At 34.6% G+C, this 22,843-nt stretch overlaps 2 protein-coding genes across 2 annotated transcripts; one reads left to right on the top strand and one right to left on the bottom strand.

Annotated features, from left to right (window-relative positions):
* Positions 1-252: 252 nt before the first annotated feature.
* LOC114284238 (DUF21 domain-containing protein At2g14520-like) lies at positions 253-2,634 on the bottom strand. The gene is made up of 9 exons (XM_028227148.2): positions 2,485-2,634; positions 2,275-2,388; positions 2,069-2,155; positions 1,797-1,936; positions 1,617-1,704; positions 1,401-1,474; positions 925-1,052; positions 557-816; positions 253-461 (listed from the first exon to the last, which is right to left on the bottom strand). Exons 1-9 carry the CDS (start codon positions 2,632-2,634, stop codon positions 432-434), a joined length of 1,071 nt encoding a protein of 356 aa, XP_028082949.2. The 3' UTR covers positions 253-431.
* Positions 2,635-13,421: 10,787 nt separating this feature from the next.
* On the top strand, positions 13,422-21,422 carry LOC114284235 (GTP-binding protein, HflX). The gene is made up of 13 exons (XM_082894408.1): positions 13,422-14,119; positions 14,678-14,742; positions 14,851-14,916; positions 15,032-15,121; positions 15,226-15,338; positions 16,728-16,796; positions 18,912-19,056; positions 19,163-19,218; positions 19,345-19,395; positions 19,781-19,835; positions 19,925-19,981; positions 20,229-20,348; positions 20,482-21,422. Exons 5-13 carry the CDS (start codon positions 15,244-15,246, stop codon positions 20,989-20,991), a joined length of 1,158 nt encoding a protein of 385 aa, XP_082750534.1. The 5' UTR covers positions 13,422-14,119; positions 14,678-14,742; positions 14,851-14,916; positions 15,032-15,121; positions 15,226-15,243; the 3' UTR covers positions 20,992-21,422.
* Positions 21,423-22,843: the final 1,421 nt, after the last annotated feature.

Raw genomic sequence — 22,843 nt, 5'->3', positions numbered from 1 at the left:
TTTCCCTGCAGCCAAACTTGCATGCATCAAGAAACTGCTGCTCCTTCAAATTTTATTTGCATTTTCATCCAAATGAAATTATTATCATTCAAACATGTGTTGCTGTCATATTTACTTAGAATTATGCTTTTTCTTAGTAGCCAAACGTGTATAGATCAAGAAATCTGAAAATGCAAATAAATTTAAAATCATATTATCATTACAAAAAGAGAGAAAAAAAAAAAAAAAAAGAGGCAAATCTTAAAATGATATGCCCTCCTATAAACTGTAAATTGTTCTGAGCCTTGTACTTTTCCTTGGAAGGTTATGAACAGTATCAGTATAAATTCGGTATTCTATGTATTCAACTTGTTATCAACTATCTTCCTCTGTAATAAATAGTCTATCCATCACTGAAGTAGTAATTTCTAAATCAGAATCAAGTAGGCTTACTAATGATCTGTCTCATCATAAATTTCCTCCTGCAAAAGAGAAACCAAAACACAACGGAAGCATAATTTTTTTTTTGAGAAAATAAAAGTTGATCATGAAACGCTAATAAAATTAGTCCTCATACTTTTAAGAGCTCCTCGATGACATCTTCCATAGTTATTATGCCAATGACTTCTCCATCTTTAGTGGGCGTTGAGAGCGAATTGTCATTTATCTGCCGGACCTCCAGGTGATAATGATCTGACCACCTCCTACTACTTGAGTTCACTCTGTTTGAGTTTCCTGGCTGGTTCTTCAGATTTTTAAGCGATCTCTTGGTTTTCAATATTTTCTTGTGATAAAACCTATCACTGTGAATATCTACTCTCACTTCCCTCATTGAATCTGTATGTGGCTCAAACAATGAAATTATATACCAAAGAAATAATCAAAATTAAAGAAACCACAAAAAGAGTACACAAAGCCATTTTACCAACAGAACTCAGTACTCACCATTGGCTGTGTGTCTGCTAGCTCGTTGCTCCACTGTGTTACTGTCTTGTTTCACAACAGCAGCCATATGGCTGACACCTTTCTGAAACTTGTTCAGTATGTCGTACAAGGGCATTGTCTCTGAAACCCTTGTAGAAGGTCCATCAACAAACATATTGGTTCTTAGATTGCATAACATGCTTTTTAGTGGCTAGTTGTTGGATGGAACAGACAAAAGAAATAATAGAGTTTACCTAAATCACTTATGGTTCCAAATTTATAGTCTAGTTTTGTCTTCTCATCCCCAAAAATTAAAACAGATACTCAAGAAAACAAAATCATAGAGCAAAAAAGAACACCATTGTTTCTTGTAAGCAACAAAAAAAATAAAAATAAATACAAAATCAGATATTTAAGAACCAATTCAACTGTCAAGATTGTTTATTGGATTGATGCTCTTATTTTGGTAATGTTGGTAGCATTGAAGTCATAATTACCTTGGAATCGGGCGAACAATGATATTCTTCACAGGTACGTCATTTGCTGGGTTGTAGGTCAATAAATTCTTCACCTGCAATTTACAAGTAAAATACTAGAGAAATGAGTAACAAATATATATGGGTAAAATGATATATAAATCATAAAGAAAAGATAGAAGTACATAACTAGGAAATGAAGAACTATCGAGCTCGTATAAATCAACAAGGAATTACCAGAATAAGTCCAATGATGTTACTTGGCTGCTCATAATATACCGGCACTCTGCTATGTCCCTTCTCGATGATCAAATGTATCAAATCCCTGTGTGCTTACCAATATGTGGTGCCTGTCATTAACTCAGTGAGATCAAAAAACAAAAAAAATATGTTATTCTTTGAGACGATACACCATACCTGTCAAGTTTGGCGTTGATATCAATTGCGAAAGTTTCAGATAAAGGAGTCATTGCATCCCTAGCTGTTTTCTCAGTGAGCTCGAGAGCTCCTGCGATGATTGTCGTCTCTTCAATTGACAAATCTCCACCTCTTCCAGCCTGTGTTACAAATCGACATGAAGAGAATGATTCATTTAGATGCATATAAAGTAAAATGTATGAAAACGAAAAGATTAAATGATTCCCAGGAGGAACAATATATGTGAGTTTTAGGATCACAGAAATGCATACCTCAGCACTGTGAAAGTCAACTAGTGTTTTCAACTCAGCTCGGCGGTAAAGAGGTTCATGCCCATTTCCCAACAAAAAATCTAGGAGCTGGTAAGACAAACCAATAATTAAGAATTTGATTTTGTGAAAATGGTAGAAGTGTGTATAGTATACTATATTGCTAAAGAACTAAGAAAATAAGATGATATTGATCCTAGAAGTATCACCTTGCTTATGGGATATGCCACGGGAAAGCAAATCCAAACAAGTACACGAACCATTGGAGCCACGGATGCACCAATCACCAAACCGTATCGGGTACAAATAGACTGTGGTATGATCTGTATGGAAAATAAGTGAAGTTAACAATTTGTTTTGGTTACAGTGCGGCCAAAACCAAAGTACCAACAAATACCCCATGAAGGAATGATACTTACCTCACCAAACAGAAGTATCAATGTCACTGAAATGAGAATAACACCCAAATCTGGGACCAAACTATCAAGAAGAACAGGGAGGGCCTGGAAAACGACACACTTCATGTTAGATACTTGGTTATGCCTATTTGCCACCAGAGCTGTTTGCATGTTCCTAATAATAGTGTTTACCTCCATAGCAGCCGCGTTGGAGATTAAAAGGGTGCAAAGCAATAAATGTTGTCTCTTCACAACTGGCAAGATCTTTGCTGTTTTGAGAAGGAAAATCTGTAAATATTCACATTGTGTGCAACTAATAGTGCTCTAATAAGCGAGTAAGTAAAAATTCACATGCATTGCAACATAACGATGAGATGCCCTGATCTTACCCATTGACATGACCTGAAAATCAATCATGTCCAAATCCAAATTACATCTACTTATGCCCCTTAATTGGTGGTGGGTGTTGTACATTAATGTATGTTGGTATGCAACATTATGGAGGATCAAGTCTTTCATAAAACCTTGTGACACTTAATTAGGAATACATAGTTATCCAATTTTGTAGAGTCAAGCTCATTTTGAAGTTCTGCTCTGCTATTATCATAGCGAAACTAATATCAGTCAAGATTCAAAGATGCAAACTCAGCTACCTATATTCATATCAGCATTCCCAGATTATTTTCATATATATATGATTCATAAATTCAAGAACATCAGTAAACAACAGTGAAATAAGGTCTCAATGGTTGGATTTGCTTTCAAACGACCCATAAATCAGCAAAGCAACTCACAAACAAACAGACATGGACACATTCAGGGACGATTCTAAAGGCAAAAGCCATATAATTTGAAAATATTCTTGACTAATACCGATAACAAGGATGATGGAAATTACAAGCATGGAGACGATCCTTGGGGGTTCCAGACTTGGCAAGAACTTCAAGATCGACGACGCTCATTGACATGAGACCCAAGGTGAGTCCAGACATCAACCCAGCAAACAAAACCAACAATGTGATCAGTACAATATAAATGAAAAACTGTGACTCGCAGCATTTGAAGTATTTTTTTGTAGGGTAAGTGTCCGTGTGATTGCCTCCTCCAGCCATGAGCAATCAAATCTCCTTTCTTCTTCTTCTTTATTTGCACCTTGAAGTGATGTTTTGTAGTATATAGACAAACTGTCTCTGGGTATATAGGAAAAAGCCAAAGAAGTAAAATAGTAACAAGAATTGGAAGAAGTGTGGCGACAAACTCCACGTAACATTGAAGCACCGGAATAGAATTTCATTGTTTGGCAAGCGGGGAATATAATGGGATTCGATTTGTCATTGTGGGTCAGTTTCAAATTTGTTATAGAATTGTGTCGAATATTGTCTTCTTTTATTTTCTCATTTCTTAACTCAGTTATTCTTATTATATATGAGGGAAAGAAGAGAGTTGCGAGAAATCTGTTGGGAGACTTTCAAGTTGAAAGTGAAGGGGTTGAAAGAGAAAGGTCGGTTGGGGATGGAGAGTCCGTGGTAGAATAACGGTTACAATGATGAACAAATGTGTCACATTGGGCTCGACATGGCCCCTTCCGTATCTATTCCCTTCATATTTTAAGCTCATTATAAATTATTCATAAAAAAAAATTCACATTTTTTTTTAATGATCATAATCATTTTTATCTTTATCTTTAGGCAGTGGCTTTGGTCTAGTCCAAGATCGGATTGGACCGTGCTGTTGGGCCCATGGGGGCCCACCACAGGTCCCGTTTTGATAATTCGAACCGTTCAATGTGTAGAACTTGTCAAGTACTATATGCCTGTAAAAAATCACCTTGATCGGATATCGATAGCTATGTGAACAAAATAATTTTTTATCAACCGTTAATTGTTTCACCGTCCATTTTTTTTTTATACAAAACTGATTTGATCACATAACTATTGATATCCGATCAACATGATTTTTTACAGGCATGTAGTACTCGACGAGTTCTACACATTAACAGTTCGAATTATCAAAACAGGCCCAAAAAATGAGCCCCATGGGCCGAACTGGACGGGTCCAGTCTTGATCTCAACTTGAGACAAGCTGGACCCTTATCTTTATCTTTATCTTTAAAACAATCGACGAAATGTGCAAGTCTGGATACAAATTATTTATTTATTTTTAACATTGAGTTAATAAAATCATCTCTCTATGAATATTGGATTAATTGATTATATATATAATTTATAAATTAAATAACTTATAAAATGAATAGATTATTGAAATAGAATCCGTACTCGCCCAATGGGCTATAGACTAGATGGCTCAATTTTCTTACAAACTGACTGTAGAGATTAATGAAATTTATATGAGATTATACAACAATGGTCAAGATATATCATATCATGTAATAAACAAAATATCTATATTATCTATAAAACACACGGCACATAAATCTCTCTATTTATTTACTTTAAAAAAAAAAGGAGAAGTTATATAGCAAAGTGCATGAGATTCGAAATTCAAACTTTATATCTAGAAAAGAAAGTTCTTATTACTTAAGCAATATCTATTGTAATGTTAATTTTTTTATTATTTATTTTTAGAAAAATGCCTAAGACCCCTAGTGGGGGTCATTGGGGTCGTGTGTGTAGACCCATGATTGGCCCAAAAAAAAAAATTGTTTTTTTGTTTTTTGTTTTTTTTTTTTCAGCGAATGGCAGCGCGCCACGTCACTGGGGGTCGACCCCCACTGGGGGTCTGAAGCAAAGCCCTTATTTTTATTTGTGTTTATTTAAATTACATGAGCATTACGTGTGCTAATCACTAATAATATAAAAAAAAATACATGACACTAGTAATAAGAATAATTCAGTAGTCTCAAAATACTGTACTATTGTTGACATTGTACTCTTGAGAGAGGCCGTTGTTGGCATCAAAACCGATAAATTTTCCAAAATATCTATAGTGATTCCGATTTTAACCCGACCTATCTTGTATTCTGGACTCGGGTTTTATGATTTATGAATGTTGTTCATACTTTTCCCCCCTTATTCTTGCTTGAGTTTGGCTATTGGGTTGTAGTAGTTGTGTTTAGAACATGTTGATTGCTTGGTTTCAAACCTTATGTTGTCCAGATTTTTGCTCTTCCGCTCGAGCGGCACTTCTTGTGCTCAAGTAGACTTTGTAAACTCTCAATACTTTTGCAGGTCTGCAAAACTACTGGGAGGATGTATTCTACGCTCGAGCGGCGTTTCCTACGCTTGAGTGGATGGATGCTTGAGCGGCATTTCATGCGCTCGAGTGTTGGTCTATTGTCTGCAAAACTACTGGATATGTGTATTCTGTGCTCAAGCATCACTTCTTGAACTCAAGCGATAATGCCCTTTTGTTTTGTGTCTTGGCACTTGAGCCTTCACTTTTTGCGCTCAAGCAGAACAACTTATTGTGTCTGACGCTCGAGCGTCAAGTCTTGCGCTCGAGCGGACTGTGCATATGTTAGTTCATGAAAATGACTTTTTACATCACTTTTCCTAATCTATTTCTTTCCATGCCCTAAAGTTGAGACCCTCTATCTCTAAAACCTACCATCTCTCTACTTTTCATTTAGATCTAGTGATCTCTTCACTCTTGTACCCTTATTAAAAGGGTAGAGCACGCTATGAGCTCTCTTTTCATCTGAACAAAAGTGGGTTTCGGTGCCTTTGAAGTTTTCCTTTTGCTTTGCTTGTCTTCTCACTTTGAGGTAGAGACTTTTTACACTTTTCTATGAGTTTTAACTTGGTTATTTGTTGATGGGTAAGAAATGTTGAGACTTGTTGTGAATTTGAACAAACATAGGGTTTGGGTTAAAATTAAAAGAGGGATTTTTGAATTAATGTAATGGAAATGGTTATCGGAGTAGATATGAGCTTGTATTGTGTTGAAATGGTTGATTTTTGTGTTTGGCATGAGATTGGGAAAAATGGGATTTGGCCTTAAAATGTCTTAAATAATTATGTTGTATAAATAATGAAATTGGATGGGTGTTTATATAAAATGTGGAATTAGATATGTAGGTTGCGTTTGGTAGAGCTTTCTAACTATGATTTGAGAGTATGAGTTGTATTTTGAGTTTGTGAGTTTTGGAATTATGATTTGAGTGTGGAAAATTTGTTTGGTGAAAGAGTTTTGAAAAGAGTTTTGAATTGAGTGGAAAATTTTTGATATGACATTTGATATTTGATACAAAAACTTACAACTCATAACTAAACATACAACTCAAAATTCTATTAAAGCATATAAATTTTTTTTAAAAATTCGGAAAATATTTTTTTCGAATATATTAAAATCAACATATCAATTGCAAAAAAATAAAAAAAATAAAAATTGCATTGTTCCGGTCAACCGACCGAACAACCGGTGGGACGACCGGTTAGGCCAAATTTCAAAAAAAAAAAAAAAAAATCAAAAATCGTGCTTTATAAAGAGTTTTCTGTAGAGTTTTGTGTTTGTTGTGGAAAACTAGTTCCAAAACTCTATCCAAACATGATGTCCCAATGTGGGGGTAGAATCAGGATTTGAAAATCCTTCCAAATAAAGCCATATAATCTCGTATCTATGGCAATTTGGACAATTTACCTGTTATAAAAATTGTATATCTGTTTAGAAATATCTGTTTTGGGCCATCGATGGAGGATAGCCAGGATTGTTGTAGAAATTGCAAGTGGATTAGGCAAATTGAAACAAATCTCTTAGCCATTATCATTGAATATGATTATGATTTATATATATTGTATATATATGATGTATAGGAGGAGAAATGAGATGTACTCCGTGTTTGGGAGAAGAAAGGAGATGGACTCCATTAAACTAAGTTGGCTTGTGTGTCCAGGGTGAAAGTCCCGAAAACCGCGTGTACACATTGGTGTCGATTCCCGCGGGACGAAATTTCCATAAAATAGCAAGTGAATGTACTTTGTATGATAATTATGTTGGTTGGAGGCCTGTAGGGTGTATCATCTGTTTGGTTGACTAAATGAAGTGGGAATAAATAATGGATGGAGATGTAAGTTTGCTATAACATGGTATTAGAAAAGGTTGTAAAAGATCTGTCATTTGGGAATTAAACATGTGCATCATACTTATACCTTTGTTAATATTCATATATTGTGTTAGATTGTTTGTAGTAGGCTTTGGCTCACCCTACTTGGGAAACCATTTTTAGGTGCTGATGACATGTCTTCTCCAAAGACTTAGCTTGGGAGGACCTGGAAGTTGAAGGCTTTGTTTTGTCATTTTGTATTTAATATTTGTGCAAGCCTAGGACTTTATATGTATAGAGCTTAAGACTCTCTCTTTTGTTACAACCAAGCATAATTTTGGAAAGATGTAAACCTACAGGGCATTTATTTTGTTAATCTTTAAGTTGGTATCACATGCTATAGATTCAGGATAGAACTTATGAATGTATATCGCATGTGTCACTTTTTTTGTAAATTAACTATGATTAATAAAAAATTACTACTTTATTTATGTCATTGTGTATATGTTGTTGGGGGGCGACTTATTGCATTTATTTCAAGGCGTTACAAGCCTAGTGGACAAACTTTTGATGAAGTGCTGAATATATTATTAAAAAAAAGAAAAGAACAAATGCTCATCGTACAAGCGCCTTTTTTAGCAAAATAAAAGATACACTCTCAATGAATAAAATGAATATCAAGAAAAATGTCTTAATACATAAAATAAATAATAAAAACACGACTAGGCTCATAATACACTTTGATTTGATTTATACTGGTGTCGCAATTACTTCAAACTACAATATGGCATAACAAAACACCACTAAATCATAACCAAAGATCACTAAAGATATAATCAAGTGTATATTAGAATTCTCCACAACAACATTTCAAATAGATTTATGTATAAAAATTCCATGTATAAATTATTTTCTTAATTTTTGGAAGGAAAATTTATTAGAAAATCATCTTTCAAGTGCTTGTATTTTAATTAGTCCATAAAATATTTTTATATTCTAATAAGTCTTATTATTTTAGACATTTGATCCACTAAATCTTAATTCTCATATTTAAGATATTTTTATGAATAATTTTACCTTTACAAATATTTTTTGAACCCTTAGCAATTTGTTAATGTGAACGTTCACATTAAATAAATTTGATAGTGTGAATGTTTACATCATGGAACGTTCACATTGTCAATGTGCACTTTACCTTATTATTATTAGGGGTATTTTAGTAATTATATCACTCATGTGATTTATTGAAATATAAAAAAATACTTAAAATAAGTGGAATATAAGCAGGTAGAGAGAAATTTATGAATAAATACCCATTTTTTAAAATTATTTTTATTTTATAAATTGTAAACAAAAAGTATACCAAACATTAATTCACTAATACTTTCAAAAGTAAATAAATGAGCATCCTTAGACCATCTCCAACGCTTCAGCAAACCTGATATCAAATTCAAAATTTGATGAAAAAGTCACTTTTTTGAGCTCCAACGGTTTCACCAAATCGATATCAAATCCAGAATTCAGCAAATCTTGTACCAAAATGAGAACAGGCGAAGCATTTTACCAAATCACTGTTCCTAACCGTTGGGAGAGACCAACCGGTCAACCAGCCGGTTGCCCGGCCGGTTGACCGCCTAAAGGTTCAAACGGTTCGAAGAAAAAGGTTCAAACAGTAAAAAAAAAAAAAAAAAAAAAATTTTTTGCCTAACCGGTCGACCAGCCGGTCGACCACTAAAAGGTTCAAAAAGTTCAAAAAAAAAAAAAAAAAAAAATTCGCTTAACCGGTCGACCAACCGGTTGACCCTGGCACAAATTTGATGAAAGTGTACCGTTGGAGCGAGTGGTATCAAATTGGTAAAATGAGTCATTTTTTACTCAAATTTAGTAAAAAATCTGAGTAACCGTTGGAGATGCTCTTATAAAGCCTATAGAATTGTTTGATAAAGGTTTGCCTTTGCCAACACAACTTTCAAGTGTTGCTCTCCTTAATTGTTTGACAACTGCTGATCAACACAAAAAAACAGTGATGCATTTTTGTCTTCAAGTCGTATATATTCTTTTATTATTATTATTTTGAAATTATTTAAGTAGTAAGAAAGTCCAAAAATTAGCAGGCAGCTGTTGAGTTGATTACTTAAAAGAGGTGGGCAATTTAGACATGAAAGTGCACACTCCTGAGCATAGAATGAGACTTTTACTCAAATTTTATGGCACATAAAGTTAGCTTTATGGTAAAGCTAATTGGCAACAAGCAAGCATCTGATCTTTCCAATCTGCTCTCACTAGTGGCAAGATGGGAACATACTTGCGAGAATGAGGGATGATTTAACTGTTTTTTGTTTATTTTATTTTATTTTAAATTTGAAATAAAAGATATATTCATATGGATCTTTCAAATTTATGAATAAAAAAATAAACTTTTTTATTTTATTATCTAATAGAGAGGATCTGATTCACAACCAAAAATGCTTTCAGATTCAAAAGTATAGTGAGTAACTAAAAGAAATGAAAAATAAATTAAGGGACCCTTCGGATGTGTTTGATTTGTGTTTTGAGATAAATTTTCAAAATAAATTTTGGAAAGAGAGTTTAGCATTTTTTTTTATTTGTTTGGTTGTATATTTTGAAAATAGTTTTGGAGTTTGGAATGATTTTATATTTTGTTATAGTTGAGTAGATAGAGAAAAAATGATTGAGAATGAGAAATGAGAGAGAAAAAATGATTGATTGATGTGTAATATAGAGAAATAATTTTAAAATTTTTTTGTGAAAATTTGTAACCAAACATGTTTTTAGAAATTTTCTTCCAAAAACATATTTCAAAACACAAACCAAACACACCCTTCATTTTATACTGGTATGTTTGGTTTGGTTTTGGGAGATAAATTTCCAAATAAAATTTTGGAGAAAGAGTTTAGGGCTTTGTTTGGTTTAACTCTCAAAACACAATTTTTGAAAAAAAAAAATCAAAATTTTGTTTGGTTTTCCAAAATCACTTTATCTCTTATACACATCAATCAATCACTGTTTTTCTCTCATCTTTCCTTCTCAATCACTTTTATCTTACACACATCTATTCAACTACAACAAAATATCAAATCATCCCAAACTTCCATACTCTAAAAGTATTTCCAAAATATACAACCAAACAAATCAAAAAAAATTCTAGGATGTGTTTGGTTTGGTTTTGGGTGATAAATTTTCAAAAAAATTTTTGAGAAGAGAGTTTAATTTTTTTTTTAGTTTTTTTAGTTGTACATTTTGGAAATAATTTTAAAGTATGAGAGTTTGAGTTGATTTGATGTTTTGTTATAATTAAATAGATGTATGTGAGAGAAAAAATGATTGAGAATAGAGATGACAATTGGAACCCGGCCCGACGGGGACCCGATCCCCCGATCCCGAATTGAGTGGTGATTCCCCGAAAAATACCCCCGACGGGCCGGGGATGGTATTAAAAATTAAATCCTCGATGATATACGGGCCGGGGACGGGGATACATGTTTCAGCCCCGGCCCGGCCCCGACCCCGGCCCCGATCCCCGCCCCGATCCCCGCCCCGTTTTCCCAGATGTAAAATTACTGTTTTGCCCTTATATATATATATAAATAACATATATAGGGTTTGGCAAACAGCAGCCTCTTCTCCTCCCTTTAATCTTCGACTCTCTCTCTCCCCTCTCTCTCTCTCTCTTCTACTCTCACTCTCGCACCTCTCTGTGACGCCGATTGCCTCCTCCGTCGTCCTCCTTCGCCGTTCTTCCTCCTCCGACGCCGATCGTCCTCCTCTGTCGTCTTCCTCCGCCGATCGTCCTCCTTCGTCGTGCTCCTCCGCCGATCGTCCTCATCCGCCGATCGTCCTCATCCGTCCTCCTCCTCCCCCGATCGTCCTCCACCGACACAGACAGATCTTGTTTTGAAACAAATTTTGTGTAGAGGGTTTGTATAAAATAATAATAGATTTGTTTTGTTATTTTGTGTAGAGGGTTTGGGTTTGTGTATGTATACAATTTTTTTTTTTAATTTTTTTTGAACAAATAGAGATCTGTTTGTGTATGTATTTTTTTTTTTTTTGGAATGAATACAGATCTCTGTAACAGATCTGTGTGAATTTTTTTATTTTTTTTGAACGAATTTTTTTTGTGTAGAGGGTTTGTATGAAATACCATAACAAAACAAATCTGTTATTATTATTTTTTTAATCTGTTATTGATTTTTTGATCTGGTGGTGGTGATGTTGTTTTTTGATCCGTTAATGAGGATCGGGGAATTTCGGGGTCGGGGAAACCCGATCCCCGTTGGGGACAGGGATGGGGACTGTGATTGGTTCCCCGTCGGGGATCGGGGCCGGGGACGGGGAAGTTTTGGCCATCGGGGATCGGGGACGGGGAGGGTGATCCCCGGCCCCGCCCCGCCCCGTTGCCATTCCTAATTGAGAAGAGAGGAGAGAGAAAAAATGATTAATTGATATGTAAGAGAGAGAGTAATTTTGAATTTTTTTTTTCTAAAATCACTAAATCAAACAAAATTTAATTTTTTTTTTCTTCTAAACTTTATTTCTCAAAAGCAAGCCAGAAATGGTCCTAAAATCGTTTCTCACCCAAGATCTCGGCTCCGCTTTGTTAAATTGAATATCTTGCATGAGATTAAAAATTTGCGCCAACATTAACGACTAAAGCACGCAACTCCCAGGTTTAAAAAAAAATTATGGGTATGCTTAGTTTGTCTTTGCAGAGTGATTTTAGAATTTTTTTTAAAAAAATCTTATTTGGTTTGTAATTTTTTTAAAATAATTTTTAAAATAAATTTTTTTTTTATACATCAATCGATTACTTTTTCTCTGTCTTCTCTCTTTCTCAATCACTTCTTCTCTCACACACATCTACTCAATTATAACAAAATATCAAATTATTTCAAACTCCTAAACTCGAAAATTATTTTCAAAATACACAACTAAACAAATCAAAAAAATTTCTAAACTCTCTTTCCAAAATATTTTTTAAAAACTACCTTGTCAAAATCAAACCAAACTAGGGGTGAACAGCGGATATACCGATCCGCCAAAACCGATCGAACTGAATCGAACCGCCGCATTTTGGATGGATGCGTGATGACGAGTGGATGATTGCGGATTGATTTTTTCCAATCCGACAATTTAGCGGACGGATGGCGGGTTTGAGATTGCTTTGGCCGCAACCGAACCACCAAACCACGAGCACCCTTAATAATTTATAAGACTTTATGCTTTCAATTTATTTAAATATTTTGTTTGTGTTTTCAATTAAAAAAGAGTTTAAATATTCTGTTGAAAAAAAGTTTTCAACTTGAATATATTTTTTGAATTGAAAAAAATAAACGTATTATTTATCTATATTTTTTTTATTTTTAAATTTAACTCTAAAAATAATAAATAGAAAATATGATATATGATGGTTGATTTTTGTTTTCAAAAACATATATAGATGTAACAATACAAAGACATACAATCTCTACTACTGCCTTATTCATAGTTTTGGTGGTTTGAATTGTTATTATATTTTAAGAACCACGTAATACTTTGTGTGGATGAATCATGCTGTGATTGTAATATGTAGATAAGCCATGCAGTGATTGTGATATTTTAAAGTTTCAAACTTTCATTTTTTAGATGAGATATACAGTGATTATAATAATTTTTTAAGTCATTGACTGTAGTACTTTATTTTTTTTGAGAAAGTGCAAATGTTGAATTATGTTAAAAATTTATAAAATCTGAAACCGCCAAACCGATTCGCATCCATCCATCAAACCGTCAATTCGTTGAATCTACATCTGTCAAATTGGCGGACAAATACGAATTAATTTTTTCTAATCCGTCAATCTAACAGACAAATGACGAATTAAAAATTTCATAGCCGCAACTGACCCGCGCCCATCCCTAAACCAAACATATATTTTTAGTGAGAGTGGGTGCTTGCGGAAGCATAACCATAATAAAAGAACAATTTAAACCGCACCTCACCTTACTCTACGCTTAAAACGTCTATTTATGTACAATCTGAATCGGATTGGACGACCTTATGCCGAGCCCAATTGAATCTTTGCAGGGCACGGGTCTGGTTTGTTAGGTAAGAAGAGGTATTCGCAAAGCAATACAAACACAGTTGATGAGAGTGAGTTGAGAGCGAGTTCACTGCCAACTCAAATGTTGAGAACCATCTCAGCTCACATTCGAGCTCCTCTCAGATCTCTCCCTCAAACCCTAACCTACTTGCCCCAACCCTCCTTCTCTTCAACCCCATTTACAACTCACTCACCATTCAAACTTCCCATCGACCCATCACACTCATCATCATCAACAACCCCTTCATTCCCCTCAATTTCAACTCTCTCTCTCTCTCTTCGCCATTCTCGCATTCACCTCTGCTACAGAGGCATGAAGTTTCGCGCGCCGACGACTGCAACAACAGAGACCCCACTAGCCCTCCGAGGCTGTTCGTGGTCCAGCCGCGTCTTCGGCCTCAACCCATCTTGCAGGCCAAGCTCGACGAAGCTCTTAGCCTCGCCAATTCGCTCGAAGAACAGCGCGATGGGTTCTTCGATACCGAACTTTGGGACAAAGAGTTGCCTCCGCATGTTGTTGTTCAAAACCCTGCTGCCCGATCGCGTCATTCAGGTTGGTTGGTCTTTTGTATTTGTCGGTTTGTGATTTGATTGGTTTTCTGGGTTTCGGTCATTGGAGATAGAAGAACTTGATTTCTTCTGTTTTGGATGTTGGTATGTTTAGGCAATCATGATCATGTTCATGGCTTGAACTTGAATTGAGAGCTATAATATTATTATATGTTTTTTGAATAGTCATTAGTTTGCTTATAGTTTTTGACTTGATTAAATATGAAATGCAATCTTGAAGTTGTATGGCTTTATTTATGACATATAGTTTTATTTATTTTACTTGAAGAACTAAAATGCTGGAGAGATTGCTTTTAGTTTGTACAAGTTTCTGAATAATGAAAGGCAAATAAAAGCCAAATGGAGAGGGAAGTTAAAGGGGGAGGGGAAGGGGGGGGGGGTGCGGAAAGGAGAAAAAAGCGACTTTTGGAGACTTGAAATACATTAAATGGGGTGCTACTAATTGGCTCTTTTTTCTCACTTGGTAATCTGAATTTATTCATAGTTGTTTCATGTTATATACGTATTATGTTAACTTATCTGTGTTTTTGTAATTTGGCAGACACATATTTTGGACCAGGGACAGTGGAAACGGTTAAGTGTCATCTAAATGCTGTGGAATCAAAGGCAAGGATCCATGTATTTATTCCATATAATTGGTTGTTTTCTGTTTAGATTACACCATTTGTAGCCTGTTATTGTAGTCATTTAATCGTGAGCACATACTTTTAGCAGGGTGAAGTTGATGCTGTATTATTTGTGAATGCCATTCTTACTGGGATTCAACAACGGAATTTGGAGGCAAGTTGCACCTGTGCAATCTCTTGCAGAAAGCTTTACTGCTTTGTTATCTTTCTTAAGATATGATCTGATCTGATCATTGTTTTGATATTCCAACATTCGTTCTAACTGACAGCGGAAATGGGGAAAACCTGTTTTGGATCGTGTGGGCCTCATAATAGAAATTTTTAATGCGCATGCCTATACAAAGGAAGGAAAGCTGCAGGTATTCTTCTGATTTTATTGAATATCTTGAATTTCTGTTTGTCTTGGTGTGACAATTTGATTCTGAAACTGTGGGTGCTTCTTTATTCCTTCTTCAATTTACAGGCTGAGTTAGCTGCTTTAATGTATAAGAGGACTAGGCTAGTCCGTGTACGTGGTCCTGATGGGCGCTATACTTTTGGTTCCGTTGGAGAAGCTGAAGTTGTTAGTGCCCGAGGGTGGGTTTCTTTTTTCTTCTTTAATTTCTAACTACAATAATAATTTAATTGAAATAACAATTAAAGTGCTTAACCATACTTCCTTGGAGAATACTAGAAGAGAAATGGGAAAGATGTTTCAATGATTTTTAGAATACACATGTCGAGCAAACAGTCACTCATGAATCCCTTACTCTTTCTGGTGGGATTTAGATAACTTGAATCCATGAATTACTGATCCAAGGTTTGTGGGATAGCACGATTATGTCTATTTGATTACACATGCTTGAAATTGTTACACTAAATAAAGTTTAGCATCTAGAGATAATTTTATATCTTCATTGATGTCCAAATACTTGTGCTTCATGCATGCTGCTAATTCACAGACTTTAGCTTTTTTATATAGACTATGATGGAGGTGGATACAAGCCATTTGAAAAATGCCGTATTTCATATACTAATTGCATTAAATGCAGGTTACAATAGCTTGATTACGTTATTGATGTGCGCATTCCATCTCTTCAACTTGTCCAGCGGCATTTGATGTTTTTTAAATTTTAATAAAAATATATTTTTAAGGGATAGGCATTATTGTCATGCACATAATGGTTTCTTGCATTCAACTTCTTACTCGACAAGTTGCTTGCAACCATATTGGCAACTATAGGTCTTTTCTTTGCAATGCAGCTTGGAGTCAGCCTTCAAATTTGCTTGTTTTATTCAAAATCTAAATGCAACTCCATCTAATCTTGTAGTGGCAAATTGGAAATAATTTACTCCGACATGCAAAAATAACATAGAAGAATCTGGCATGGCCAGAATAAGTGTCCCTGATTTTGAATCTGCTATCAAGTCTAGATGCATGCGGCATGACTGGTGGCTTAGTCCCCCGTTTTCTCCAATGTATTTTTTTTAAATGTGTTTTACTTCTGAACGAATTGACCAAGCCAGATAAAATATTCTTGCCCAAGATCTGGTCTGACTATGCAAATAGCTGTAGTGCCCTCCCTTGAACAATCCAAAGGTGGAGCATACCACTTTTTTTTTTTTCCTTCTATATTTTCATGTCAATAGGGACATTGGAAAGTTCTATTATGCCTAGAAGTTGCTTTTTTTGGGTGAGGAATTTTTAGTTTCCAGTTGCTATTGTTTGGATATGAGTTATGTTGGCTACTTGGGTACATGCACCATTTCTCCTAAAAGATGAACTAAGATTGTCACATTCAGGATTATGTCGATGTAGATCTAGCCTCACATAAGCACCCTCCCCCACTTCTTTTTTCTTATAATATAGAGTTGTGGTGCATGTCTATGGGTGGGAGTTACTTGTGTATGCAAATGCATGTGCTTAAGTTAATTCAGCATCAGTTTCACTGGAACAATTTTGATGTACATAGCTATCATTTGCAGGAGAGGAAGTGGAGGACGCGGTTTCATTAGTGGTGCTGGTGAAACTGAACTTCAGCTACAACGACGAAGGTTTGCTCCTTGACACGTGCTTAAAAGATTATACAACTGATGCTTCAGTTATTATTGGCTCATTTGCTTACAGAATGATGTTTTATGTATCTATTTATTATTCTATGAATGATTGTATCGTGGCACCAGAAGACAACTCTACAAACTATTACAAATGTTTTACAGCTTTTTCCTAATTGAATTTCATGTCATTGGTACTTTGATATGGTTGACCCTAGATGCCATTACTTATGATCAAATGATAACATAACAAAGGCTCATCATGCTTGATGAAATTTTAGGTTCAATTTAAGTAAAAGTAATTGCAAGGGATTTGGTTCTTGTCAATTTAAATTTTATGTCATCAAAATTTGAATAACTTACCCATTAGAATAAAATGGAAGTTCTATAGAACAGCTATTAGATCAGCGATGTTGTATGGGGTAGAATGTTGGGCAACTAAGAGATAGCATGTAGATAAGATGAGTGTTGCTGAGATGAAGATGCTAAGGTGGATGTGTGACAAGATTAGAAAAGAAAGAGTTAGGAATGAGTATATTCGAGAATGGGTAGGAGCATTATTGATAGAAGATAAGTTGAGAGAGAATAGATTGAGATGGTTTGGTCATATACAACGGAGATCAACAGAGGCAGTAGTGAAGAGATGCGATACAGTGACGGTAGATGATAGTGTTAGGGGAAGGGGTAGACCTAAATTGGCGTGGATTAATGTAGTAAATAGAGATATGAATCTTCTTAATTTGACTAACGAAATGGCCTTGGATAGAGTCGAGTGGAGAAGAAGAATTCATGCAGCTGACCTCATTTCTTGGGACTTAAGACTTGATTTGGTTTGGTTTGGTTTAAAATTTCAGTAACTCAAATCATCATATAAGTTCTTGTTGGAATCCAATTGGAAAAAAGGAGACAGAGAACATTATCCAAGCTTGGATCTCGTTGAGTGTTTTCGGAGGTGTAAGATTGAATACAAACATAACCTTTCCATTACTTTTATGAAGTGTCTGGTCTCGTTCTCGTGCTTGGCTTTTTTGTAAATGCCAATGATGAAACGGATCAATTCAAGATCAATCAGTTAAATTTCAAATCTGAATTAAAATATCTGATCCTTTTTGGATCAAAATGAAGGCCATGTAGATTCTTTCCAGCTACAGGCCTTTCACATAGTAGGTTTAGTCATGCCACACATTTTTAATGTGGTTAATTTGGTCTTTTTATAGGATATGTAAAATATGTTGTGTTTCAAAATATAAGTTCTACAGATACAGATACAATATCTGCCCCAGATTCGGATTTAATTACATTTTAAATGTGAAGTTGGATTTGGATTTGGATTTGGATTTGGACTTGGTTATCATCACTACATGTAATCAGGTCTGCATGAAGTTTAACCTGTTTCAATTTCAATCACAAATACATGCATTATTGTGTGATGTATGTTATTCTAAGGCTAAAAGGCGCTTTCTTCTCTTGACTTGAGCGACATAATTGTCCACCCATCGTGTGTGAAGAAATGTATATTTACCGTTTCATTTTGTACCAAAAGAGGTTCTATCCCAGAATTATCTTTTATGAAGTGTGTTGTGAACACATTTGAGACTGAAAGTTGACTTTTCCCAAAGAGAATGCCTTTAAAAATGCATATATATTTTTTAGGGAGCTGCTATTCCCACTCTACTTTGCTCCAAATACACGCCCTTTTTTGTCCTTATTATACATAGTTACATTAATACCTTTTTACACTAAGTACACTCCCAGGAAAAACCAAAATTATAAGGGTATTAATATAACTATGTATAATAAGAACAAAGAAGGAAGTGTATGTTTAGCAAAGTGGAGTGGAAATAGCGACTCTTTTTTATTTTTATTTTTTTTATTAAAAAGAAAGAAGAATTTCAAGTATGCATATTTCTGTGATTAATGTATTCCCAATCTTCTTTACATGTGCTTGGGTATCATTGTATATTTGCACACATGGCATATAAGTTCTGTATCACACTGCCATTTCATACTGTTTTAATAAGTTGTGAAAAATTAGCTACACATTCATATTCTGTTTATGAGTTACAGTTTGACTTCCATGCATGCATGCTTGCTTTAATAACATTACAACTTCAGAATTTTAGAACGGCGAAAACAGTTATTATCTGAAATACAAGAGGTCCGCCGTACCCGAGCTTTGCAACGTGCTGCTCGCAAGAGGCATGGAGGTGACAATGGTCAAGACATGGTTACAGTTGCTGTCGTTGGGTACACAAATGCTGTAGGTGGTTAAAAATCAAATAAATTACTTTTTTATTATCTACCATACAAGTGGCCTAATGTATTTTGTATGTATACCTATATTGTCCTTTTGCTTTCTTTTTCAGGGGAAATCAACGTTAGTTAGTACACTCTCAAACAGCGATTTGTATAGTGATGATCGGTATGTCACAATAGTTATCCACACTAGTCCTCTCTCTCCCTCTCTAAATGCTTGATTGGTTCAAATCTAGCACATTTATTTATTTCTGGCTAATTGTTGTGTTGCCATGGAATTTCTACTTTGCAGATTGTTTGCTACAGTTGATCCAAAATTAAGAAGTGTCATTCTTCCATCGGGGTAATATGATCAGTATTGATGTTTAGTTTTGTTGTATTTGAAATCTGAAGAAATGATTTCCTGTTTAACTATATATATAATATGATGATAACCCTCAAGGGGTTGGCCTGGTGGCAAGGCCTTGGGTCTTAGTTGTGTGTTCCCTCCAAAGTTCAGGGATTGAAACCTCTTAGGTGCTAATAATTTCTTAGGGCCATCGGACTGAGAAAAAATCTTTGAATTAACCATGGTACACTTGCGGGAAACTCTTTGCTGAGGGCTTGTGCACCCTTAGAGATTAGTTGGGCTTTGATCCAGATACAAAAAACACTATATAATATGATGAAGATGACTGGTGAGTAAAACCTTCCCCCAGTTGTCTCATTAAAATTCTTAATTTTTTCAGGAGAAAAGTGCTTTTTAGTGATACAGTGGGGTTTATTTCAGATTTGCCTGTGCAGGTAACTAAAAAGTTTATGCTGCTACTTGGTTCTTTCGGTAATCATTGTTACTATTCTTTTTAATGTGCATTAGTATTTTATTTTTGTAGTTGGTGGAAGCATTTCATGCGACCTTGGAAGAAGTGGTGGAAGCTGACCTCCTTGTGGTATGAATTGATTATACGATTTCCTGTCTTTTTCTGGCTGTTGGTATTAAAGATTTTGCCTGTTGGGAAAAAATGGCTGAAATATTGTCAGATAAGATCAGTTGCAATTCATATGATATTTTGCTGTGTCTGTCGTTCACATCAATTCATGTCATGCTGTCACGGTCATCTTTGGAATATGTATATCAGTTGGCAACCAAACAGGTTTCATTGTAAGCTATGATAGCTTTATTCCTTACATTTGCAGCATGTATTGGACTCCAGTGCACCTAATCTTGATGAGCATCGGGAAACTGTATTGCAAGTTCTTAAGCAGATTGGAGTATCTGACGAGAAACTTAAGAATATGATTGAAGTTTGGAATAAGGTACCATTCTTGACTCTCTCTCTCTCTCTCTCTCACACACACACACACACACACACAGAAATAAAAAAAACCCAAAAAAAAAAATGAAAAGAAATAAATTGCAACATCTTCTAAATTGTGACACTCAAATCAGATAGATCTCCAAGAAGAGATGGGTGCTGATGATGATGAAATCAGCAGTTTCTCTGGTGCAGAAGAAGTCAATGATGTAGAAGAATATAAGCTATCGTCTGGAGAACCCATTGATGATTGTGATGACAATAGCGAAGAGATTGTATCTGAGTTGTCATTAGGAGATCATGAGGAGAGCATTGATGACCAACAAAGCGATTACTCTGATGGCTGGCTCTTATCAGGAGATGAGAGAGAGACTTCAAATGAGAAGATGGGATGGGAAAGAACTCCCAATGACCAACATACTATGTTGTGTGAAGACTGGCGGAAGACTGAACAAAATTCGCATTCTCAATCACAATCTGGTCAACATGTCAAAGTATCTGCTGTAATGGGAGTTGGGTTGCAAGAGTTGCTAGAGCTCATTGATGCAAAGCTAAAGTCTCAGAATGTAGTGGAGAAGAATATAGTTGATCGCAAATGGAGGCCTCCTCGTACAGAGGACGTAGGCATAGCAGTTGAACAGTAGTTTTACTTCTATTCTCTTTCATGCACTGGTTTGTATAGCGTGTTTGAAGGCATAGTGCGAAAATAATCAACAATGTAAAGCAGCTCTCTGCCTCGGTCTCAACTTTGTTGCCAGGTAGTGCCTGCCCTGGAAGTTGGAAAGTAGAAAGTTTCTTGAAGGAGCATAAAAACTTGTAGTCTCAGAAGTGAGCATATCAATTTTCTCATTTGTTGATTCAGTATTCACAGAATTTTTGTTTCGAAGAGGAAATGAATAGTGAATAATGAACATCATCTAGAAACAGAATTTTAATGTCGCATACAAACAGAATTTTAATATTTTAATGATTGAGAGAGAGAATTAGAATTTTATAGTGTCAGGTCAGCATACTAAAATATTGGTATAATACGCAATGCCAGAGAGAAGTGACTGGGAAGAGTGTCCCCTTATCATTTTCTTTTGTTCAGCAGTGTGCCATTTATCATTATGTTTGACTCGGTTCTAAAGTTAAACCAAAATCCAAATTTGTTTTTACTGTTTTATTGATTTTTTTAAACACCCTTATTTATTATTTATTGCAAGTCATGTATGTTTGTTGCAACATATTTTAAATTAAAATTTAAATTTATAATCAAAATTTTGAAGGGATAGGTTATTACGTGACTTTCTATACAAAAAAATATAATTTTTATCATTAAATGTATAATTTTGGGTAAATTATACTTTGCATCTCTATATTTTGTATCAAATCTCATTTTAGTCAATACACATGGAATTATGATAGTCAACTCCTTACACTTCTGGTCAAATTCTATTTTGGTCTCAGCACATAAAATTGTGACAATCAACCTCTGCATATTTGGTCAAATTTTACATTGGTCTCTATATAAGTGTCAATATCTCTTTTCTGTTATTTAATTTTTTAAATATTTAACAGAATCTAGTCATATAATAAGAATGTGACTACGACAAGAGGTCATAAAGAAAAATCATCTATATTTTTCAACAATACACACTTTATTTCAAAATTCACATCAAAATATGACTGTATTAGGCCAAAACAAAATGCAGATTGCAAACAATTAAGAAGATGAATTACGGTTTAGCATAAATTGAAATCACAAAACTTTGTTTTTACGGTATATAGTCTTCTAATATCTTTCTTTCTCTTTGATTTTTTTGTCGCATTTTTTTTATTATTTCAAAAGTTTTACTTTCTTACATTTTCGTCCCAATTTTTACAACCACACACACACACACACACACACATATATATATATATTGTATTATATAACTCTCATGTGCTTATTATGTAGAACAAAGAGTATTGGTGGAAAACATGGCTGATTTTTTTCTTTTACCTTCATTTTGTAGTCACATTTTTATCACATGACTGAATTTTGTTAAAGATTTAAAAATGAAATAACAGAAAAGAGACATAGACACTTGTGCAGGGATTAAAGTGAGATTTGAGTAAAAATACAGGGGTGACTATCATGATTTCATGTGTAGGGATTAAAGTGAGATTTGATTAGAAATACAATAGGTTGATTGACATGATTTCATGTGTAGAGGCCAAAATGAAATTTAGTGCAAAATGCAGAAATGCAAAGTGTAATTTACCCTAAAATTTTTTACTCCTCACAAATAATATAATCATAATTTTTTCATTCATAACTTTAAAGAAAAATCATTATTATTTTTTTGATGTATTTTTTTTTCAATTTTGAAAGTACCCATTCGTAAATCTTTTAAATAATTAACATTTTTTTAGCTTGTTTATGAATAACTATTTTTAATTTATTAAATTATTTAAAAATCATAATAAGTTCAATAAATCACTCCCAAAAATAACTTTCCATAGACTATAAAT

The sequence above is a fragment of the Camellia sinensis genome, chromosome 1 (assembly GCF_055761805.1).
Source record: "Camellia sinensis isolate YWXY chromosome 1, ASM5576180v1, whole genome shotgun sequence".
Lineage (NCBI taxonomy): Eukaryota > Viridiplantae > Streptophyta > Magnoliopsida > Ericales > Theaceae > Camellia > Camellia sinensis.
The sequence above is the reverse complement of the archived record's forward strand: the minus strand, read 5'-3'. Positions and strand labels throughout refer to the sequence as shown.